Below are 7,595 nucleotides of genomic sequence, written 5' to 3'. Positions count from 1 at the left end.
GTCCGTACTCCGAAAAATACAGCATGGAGATGGAGGAGGAATGTTTAATGTCCACCAACTCATGTCACCAGACGGGACAGCCAACCAAGGGCCGGGGACACTTTGTGATGCTATACGGGGTATAGTCAACACCAGAATGAAAATCGAACCTTCACCAGAATGTTCAGAGTCGGCCACCACCGTAATACGTAAAACAAAAAAATTGTTATTTGTTCGCCGTATGTTGACCATGGCGGCGTAGTGCGCAACAGTGATGTGAAATTTCGATCCGTCCTGGCACGTTGTAACTCAAACGGTGTTGTTTTGTGCGGTGTGAGATTGCTCGGGGAATATAACTGGGATTTTGTAAGCGTCGTTACATCTGAACAACGTGAGAAAATGACAGGCACTTTCGGCGGGAACGAACTGTTGAACATGGCGGCGGCTGGAGATGTTCATCGGCCGTTGCCGTGGTAATCCGGCGAACTATAAATAAATAACTAAACATTTTTCCCGGTGACCCGTCGGATCCTCCATCATGGGACTGAAGGCCGTTCGCGGTTTGTTCCCCCTCCGGACGGCGGAGCACGTGCTCGGTGTGTTCAAGGCCGAGCTGGACGGACAGCGTGAGCCCGACCTGGCGCTCTTGTCCATCGTCCTGGGTTACCTGGAACATCTGCTGACCGTGAGGCTTCGTCCGACCTCGGCAGGCTCCCCGTGCACCTTCCCGGAGGTGAGTCTGGAGCTCGTGGAGGCGCTCAGGTGTCGTTTCGAGAGCCAGGTGTTGGGCGCCGTGGACGTGGGCTCGTACGCGCCCGGAGGACGTGCCCTGGTGAGCAGGGTGTCCGACGTGATCTGGAACACGCTGAACCGTTCGTACAACAAGGACCGGGCGCACATCCAGTCATTGTACAGTTACCTTACAGGTGAGACCGGTAAAACTACGGGTACCTGTGTTTGATCGTGGTCGTCGTCGCTCACACAACCACAACCACCACCATCCTCCGTACATTAGAGGTGGTGTGGTGTGGGGGGGGGGAGTGGAGTGGTGGTGTGGTGTGAGTGGAGTGGAGTGGTGGTGTGGTGGGGGGAGTGGAGTGGAGTGGTGGTGTGGTGGGGGGAGTGGAGTGGAGTGGTGGTGTGGTGGGGGCGATGGGTGGAGTGGTGGTGGGTGGGGGAAGTGGAGTGGTGGAGTGGTGGGGGGTGGGGGGAAGTGGGTCAGGGAGTGGTGGTGTGGTGGGGGGAGGGAGTGGAGTGGTGGTGTGGTGGGGGGGTGGAGTGGAGTGGTGGTGTGGTGGGGGGGGGTGGAGTGGAGGGTGGTGTGGTGGGGGGTGGAGTGGTGGTGTGGTGTGGGGGGGGGGAGTGGAGTGGTGGTGTGGTGTGGGGGGGTGGAGTGGAGTGGTGGTGTGGTGGGGGGAGTGGAGTGGAGTGGTGGTGTGGTGGGGGGGAGGGAGGGAGTGGTGGTGTGGTGGGGGGAGTGGAGTGGAGTGGTGGTGTGGTGGGGGGAGTGGAGTGGTGGTGTGGTGGGGGGGGGGAGTGGAGTGGAGTGGTGGTGTGGTGGGGGGGAGTGGAAAACCCTGGAGTGGTGGTGTGGTGGGGAGTGGTGGAGAGTGGTGGTGTGGTGGGGGGAGTGGAGTGGAGTGGTGGTGTGGTGGGGGGGGGTGGGTGGTGGTGTGGTGTGGGGGTGGAGTGGTGGTGTGGTGTGGGGGTGGAGTGGTGGTGTGGTGTGGGGGTGGAGTGGTGGTGTGGTGTGGGGGTGGAGTGGTGGTGTGGTGTGGGGGGGTGGAGTGGTGGTGTGGTGTGGGGGTGTGAGTGGTGGTGTGGTGTGGTGGGGGGAGTGGTGGGTGTGGTGTGGTGGGGAGTGGAGTGGGTGGTGTGGTGGGGGGGTGGGTGGGTGGTGGTGTGGTGGGGAAGTGGAGTGGAAGTGGTGGTGTGGTGGGGGGGGAGTGGAGTGGAGTGGTGGTGTGGTGGGGGGGGTGGAGTGGAGTGGTGGTGTGGTGTGGGGGGAGTGGAGTGGAGTGGTGGTGTGGTGTGGGGGAGTGGAGTGGAGTGGTGGTGTGGTGTGGGGGGGAGTGGAGTGGTGGTGTGGTGTGGAGTGGTGGTGTGGTGTGGTGGTGGAGTGGTGGTGTGGTGTGGAGTGGAGTGGTGGGGGGAGTGGTGTGGAGTGGGTGGTGGGGGGGAGGAGTGGGTGGAGTGGTGGTGTGGTGGGGGGAGTGGAGTGGAGGTGGTGGTGGTGTGGTGGGGGGAGTGGAGTGGAGTGGTGGTGTGGTGGGGGAGTGGGTGGGTGGTGGTGTGGTGGGGGGGTGGAGTGGAGTGGTGGTGTGGTGGGGGGTGGGTGGGTGGTGGTGTGGTGGGGGGGAGGAGTGGGTGGTGGGGGGTGGGTGGTGGTGTGGTGTGGGGGGGGGAGTGGAGTGGGTGGGGTGGGGGGGAGTGGAGTGGTGGTGTGGTGTGGGGGGGGAGTGGAGTGGTGGTGTGGTGTGGGGGGAGTGGAGTGGTGGTGTGGTGTGGGGGGGGTGGGTGGTGGTGTGGTGTGGGGGTGGGAGTGGTGGTGTGGTGTGGGGTGGAGTGGTGGTGTGGTGTGGGGGAGTGGAGTGGAGTGGTGGTGTGGTGGGGGGGAGTGGAGTGGAGTGGTGGTGTGGTGGGGGGGAGTGGGTGGGTGGTGGTGTGGTTGGGGGGGAGTGGAGTGGAGTGGTGGTGTGGTGTGGGGGGAGGGAGTGGTGGTGTGGTGTGGTGAGTGGTGGTGTGGTGTGGGGGGAGTGGGTGGTGGTGTGGTGTGGAGTGGTGGTGTGGTGTGGGGGGGGAGTGGAGTGGTGGTGTGGAGTGGAGTGGTGGTGTGGAGTGGAGTGGTGTGGTGTGGGGGGAGTGGAGTGGTGTGGGGGGAGTGGAGTGGTGTGGTGTGGGGGGAAGTGGAGTGGTGTGGTGTGGGGGGGTAGGTGAGTGGTGTGGTGTGGGGGGAGTGGAAGTGGAGTGGTGGTGTGGTGGGGGGAGGTAGGTAGGTAGTGGTGGTGGTGGTGGGAGAGGAGTGGAAGTGGAGTAGGTGGTGTGGTAGAAGGGGGGAAGTGGAGGGAGTGGGTGGTGGTGTGGTTGGGGGGAGTGGAGTGGAGTGGTGGTGTGGTTGGGGGGGTGGAGTGGAGTGGTGGTGTGGTGTGGGGGGGAGTGGAGTGGAGTGGTGGTGTGGTGTGGGTGGAGTGGTGGTGTGGTGTGGGGGAGTGTGGAGTGGTGGTGTGGTGTGGAGTGGTGGTGTGGGGGGAGTGGAGTGGTGTGGTGTGGGGGGGAGTGGAGTGGGTGTGGTGTGGGGGGGAGTGGAGTGGAGTGGTGGTGTGGTGGGGGGAGTGGGTGGGTGGTGGTGTGGTGGGGGGGTAGGTGGAGTGGAGTGGTGGTGTGGTTGGGGGGAGTGGGTGGGTGGTGGTGTGGTGTGGGGGGGGGGGGGGTGGTGGTGTGGAGTGGTGGTGTGGGTGTGGGGGGGGGGTGGAGGGTGGGTGTGGTGGTGGTGGGGGGGAGTGGAGTGGAGTGGTGGTGTGGTGTGGGGGTGGTGGGTGGAGTGGTGGTGTGGTGGGGGGAGGTGGAGTGGAGTGGTGGTGTGGGGTGTGGAAGTGGAGTGGTGGTGTGGTGTGGAGTGGAGTGGTGGTGTGGTGTGAAGTGGGAGTGGTGGGGGAGTGAGTGGGGGGTAGTGGTGTGGTGGGGGGAGTGGAGTGGAGTGGTGGTGTGGTGGAGAGAGTGGTGGTGTGGAGTGGTGGTGTATGGTGGGGGGGGAGTGGAGTGGTGGTGTGGTGTGGGGGGGGGGTGGAGTGGGTGGTGTGTGTGGGGGGGGGGTGGAGTGGTGGTGTGGTGTGGGGGGGGAGTGGAGTGGTGGTGTGGTGTGGGGGGGGGAGTGGAGTGGTGGTGTGGTGTGGGGGGGAGTGGAGTGGTGGTGTGGTGTGGGGGGGAGTGGAGTGGTGGTGTGGTGTGGGGGGAGTGGAGTGGTGGTGTGGTGTGGGGGGGGGAAGTGGAGTGGTGGTGTGGTGTGGGGGGGTGGAGTGGAGTGGTGGTGTGGTGTGGGGGGAGTGGAGTGGAGTGGTGGTGTGGGGGGGTGGGGGGTGGTGGAGTGGTGGTGTGGGGGGAGTGGAGTGGTGGTGTGTGGTGTGGGGGGGGAGGTGGAGTGGTGGTGTGGTGTGGGGGGGGGGAGTGGGTGGTGGTGTGGTGTGGGGGGAGGTGGAGTGGTGGTGTGGTGTGGGGGGAAGTGGAGTGGTGGTGGTGTGGGGGTGAGTGGAGTGGTGGTGTGGTGTGGGGGGGAGTGGGTGGTGGTGTGGTGTGGGGGGAGTGGTGGTGGTGGTGTGGTGTGGGGGGGAGTGGGTGGTGGTGTGGTGTGGGGGGGAGTGGAGTGGTGGTGTGGTGTGGGGGGGTAGTGGAGTGGTGGTGTGGTGTGGGGGGGAGTGGAGTGGTGGTGTGGTGTGGGGGGGGGGGAGGTGGAGTGGTGGTGTGGTGTGGGGGGGGAGTGGGTGGTGGTGTGGTGTGGGGGGGAGTGGGTGGTGGTGTGGTGTGGGGGGGGGAGTGGAGTGGTGGTGTGGTGTGGGGGGAGTGGGTGGTGGTGTGGTGTGGGGGGGAGTGGTGTGGTGTAGTGGTGGTGTGGTGTGGGGGGAGTGGAGTGACAGGTGGTGGTGTGGTGTGGGGGGGTAGTGGAGTGGAGTGGTGGTGTGGTGTGGGGGGAGTGGAGTGGTGGTGTGGTGTGGGGGGAGTGGAGTGTGATGAGTGGTGGTGTGGGGGGGGAGTGGAGTGGGTGGAGTGGTGGTGTGGTGGTGTGGGGTGGAGGGAGTGGGTGGTGGTGTGGTGTGGGGGGAGTGGAGTGGAGTGGTGGTGTGGTGTGGGGGGAGTGGGTGGTGGTGTGGTGTGGGGGAGTGGAGTGGTGGTGTGGTGTGGGGGGAGTGGAGTGGTGGTGTGGTGTGGGGGGGTGGGTGGTGGTGTGGTGTGAGAGTGTGGGGGGGGGAGTGGAGTGGTGGTGTGGTGTGGGGGGAGTGGAGTGGTGGTGTGTGGTGTGGGGGGGGAGTGGGTGGTGTGTGGTGTGGGGGGGGGGGGGGAGTGGAGTGGTGGTGTGGTGTGGGGGGAGTGGAGTGGTGGTGTGGTGTGGGGGGGGAGTGGAGTGGTGGTGTGGTGTGGGGGGGAGTGGGTGGTGGTGTGGTGTGGGGGGGAGTGGAGTGGTGGTGTGGTGTGGGGGGGGAGTGGGTGGTGGTGTGGTGTGGGGGGAGTGGAGTGGTGGTGTGGTGTGGGGGGGGGGGGAGTGGAGTGGTGGTGTGGTGTGGGGGGAGTGGAGTGGTGTGGTGTGGTGTGGGGGGGGAAGTGGAGTGGTGGTGTGGTGTGGGGGGGGGGGAGTGGAGTGGGTGGTGTGGTGTGGGGGGTGAAGGGGAGTGGAGGTGGTGGTGTGGTGTGGGGGGGGAGTGGGTGGGTGGTGGTGTGGTGTGGGGGAGTGGAGTGGTGGTGTGGTGTGGGGGGAGTAGTGGTGGTGTGGTGTGGAGTGGAGTGGTGGTGTGGGGGGGGGGAGTGTGGAGTGGTGGTGTGGTGTGGGGGAAGAGTGGAGTGTGGTGGTGTGGTGTGGGGGGGTGGAGTGGTGGTGTGGTGTGGGGGGGGTGGAGTGGTGGTGTGGTGTGGGGGGAGTGGAGTGGTGGTGTGGTGTGGGGGGGTGGAGTGGTGGTGTGGTGTGGGGGGTGGGTGGTGTGGGTGTGGGGGGGTGGGTGGTGGTGTGGTGTGGGGGGGGGTGGGTGGTGGTGTGGTGTGGGGGGAGTGGAGTGGTGGTGTGGTGTGGGGGGAGTGGAGTGGTGGTGTGGTGTGGGGGGAGTGGAGTGGTGGTGTGGTGTGGGGGGGAGTGGGTGGTGGTGTGGTGTGGGGGGGGGGGGGAGTGGAGTGGTGGTGTGGTGTGGGGGGGGAGTGGAGTGTGGTGGTGTGGTGTGGGGGGAGTGGAGTGGTGGTGTGGTGTGGGGGGGGAGTGGTGGTGTGGTGTGGTGGTGGTGTGGTGTGGGGGGAGTGGAGTGGTGGTGTGGTGTGGGGGGAGTGGGTGGTGGTGTGGTGTGGGGGGGAGTGGAGTGGTGGTGTGGTGTGGGGGGGGGGGAGTGGAGTGGTGGTGTGGTGTGGGGGGGGGAGTGGAGTGGTGGTGTGGGGGGGGGAGTGGAGTGGGTGGTGGTGTGGTGGGGGGGGGGGAGGTGGAGTGGTGGTGTGGTGTGGGGGAGGGTGGTGGTGTGGGGGGGGGGGGAGTGGAGTGGTGGTGTGGGGGGAGGGAGGGAGTGGTGGTGTGGTGGGGGGAGGGGAGGGAGTGGTGGTGTGGTGGGGGGGAGGAGTGGTGGTGTGGTGTGGGTGAGTAGGGGAGTGTGGTGGAGTGAGTGTGGTGTGGTGGGGGGGGAGTGGAAGTGGTGGTGTGGTGTGGGTGGTGGTGTGGTGTGGGGGGAGTGGGTGGTGGTGTGGTGTGGGGGGGAGTGGAGTGGTGGTGTGGTGTGGGGGGGAGTGGAGTGGTGGTGTGGTGTGGGGGGGAGTGGGTGGAGTGGTGGTGTGGTGGGGGGGGTGGAGTGGAGTGGTGGTGGTGGTGGGGGGTGGAGTGGAGTGGTGAGGGAGAATGGTGTGGTGTGGGGGGAGTGGAGTGGAGTGGTGGTGTGGTGGGGGGGTGGAGTGGAGTGGTGGTGTGGTGGGGGGAAGTGGAGTGGTGTAGTGGTGTGGTGGGGAGTGAGTGGGGAGTGGTGTGGGTGTGGTGGGGAGTGGAGTGGAGTGGTGGTGTGGTGTGGGGAGTGGAGTGGTGGTGTGGTGTGGGAGTGGAGTGGTGTGGTGTGGTGTAGTGGTGGTGTGGTGTGAGTGGAAGTGGAGTGGTGGGGGGAGTGGAAGTGGAGTGGTGGTGTGGTGGGGGGAGTGGAGTGAGTGGTGGTGGTGGTGTGGTGAGGGAGGGATCGATGGTGGTGTGGTGGGGGGGAGGTGGAGTGGAGTGGTGTGGTGTGGTGGGGGGGGAGGTGGGTGGTGTGGTGTGGTGTGGGGGGAGTGGAGTGGTGGTGTGGTGTGGGGGGTGAGGGGGTGGTGGTGGTGGTGTGGTGTGGGGGGGGGGAGTGGTGGTGTGGTGTGGGGGGGGAGTGGAAGTGGTGGTGTGGTGTGGGGGGAGTGGAGTGGTGGTGTGGTGTGGGGGGAGGGAGGGTGGTGGTGTGGGGAAGTGAGTGGAGTGGTGGTGTGGTGTGGGGGTGGAGTGGTGGTGTGGTGTGGGGGGAGTGGAGTGGTGGTGTGGTGTGGGGGGTGGGTGGTGGTGTGGTGTGGGGGGGTGGAGTGGTGGTGTGGTGTGGGGGGGAGGGGAGTGGAGTGGTGGTGTGGTGGGGGGGAGTGGGGGAGGGTGGTGTGGTGGGGGTGGATGTGGAAGTGGAGTGGTGGTGTGGTTGGGGGGGGAGTGGAGTGGAGTGGTGTGGTGTGGTGTGGGGGGAGTGGTGGTGTGGTGTGGAGTGGTGGTGTGGTGTGGGGGAGGGAGTGGGTGGTGGTGTGGTGTGGAGTGGGTGGTGTGTGTGTGGGGGGAGTGGGAGTGGAGTGGTGGTGTGGAGTGGAGTGGTGGTGTGGTGTGGGGGGGAGGAGTGGTGTGGTGTGGGGGGAGTGGAGTGGTGTGGTGTGGGGGGGGGAGTGGGAGT

General features: G+C 65.9%; 1 protein-coding gene across 2 annotated transcripts in view; it reads left to right on the top strand.

Moving 5' to 3' along the window:
* Positions 1-319: 319 nt before the first annotated feature.
* MEN1 (menin 1) overlaps positions 320-7,595 on the top strand; it is a 67,685-nt gene continuing 60,409 nt past the window's right edge. Inside the window, exon 1 of one of the 2 annotated variants that reach the window (XM_085863011.1) lies at positions 320-905. In XM_085863011.1, coding sequence (XP_085719137.1) covers positions 518-905 — 388 coding nt within the window. In that variant the 5' untranslated portion in view covers positions 320-517. The remainder of the gene's footprint in view (positions 906-7,595) is intronic. The other variant, XM_085863005.1, reaches the window with a different exon arrangement.

This window comes from Eptatretus burgeri, chromosome 2 (assembly GCF_056783735.1).
Source record: "Eptatretus burgeri isolate ZD-2024b chromosome 2, Ebu_testis_v1, whole genome shotgun sequence".
In the NCBI taxonomy this organism is placed as follows: Eukaryota; Metazoa; Chordata; class Myxini; order Myxiniformes; family Myxinidae; genus Eptatretus; species Eptatretus burgeri.
This window is presented reverse-complemented; position numbering and strand designations above follow the sequence as displayed.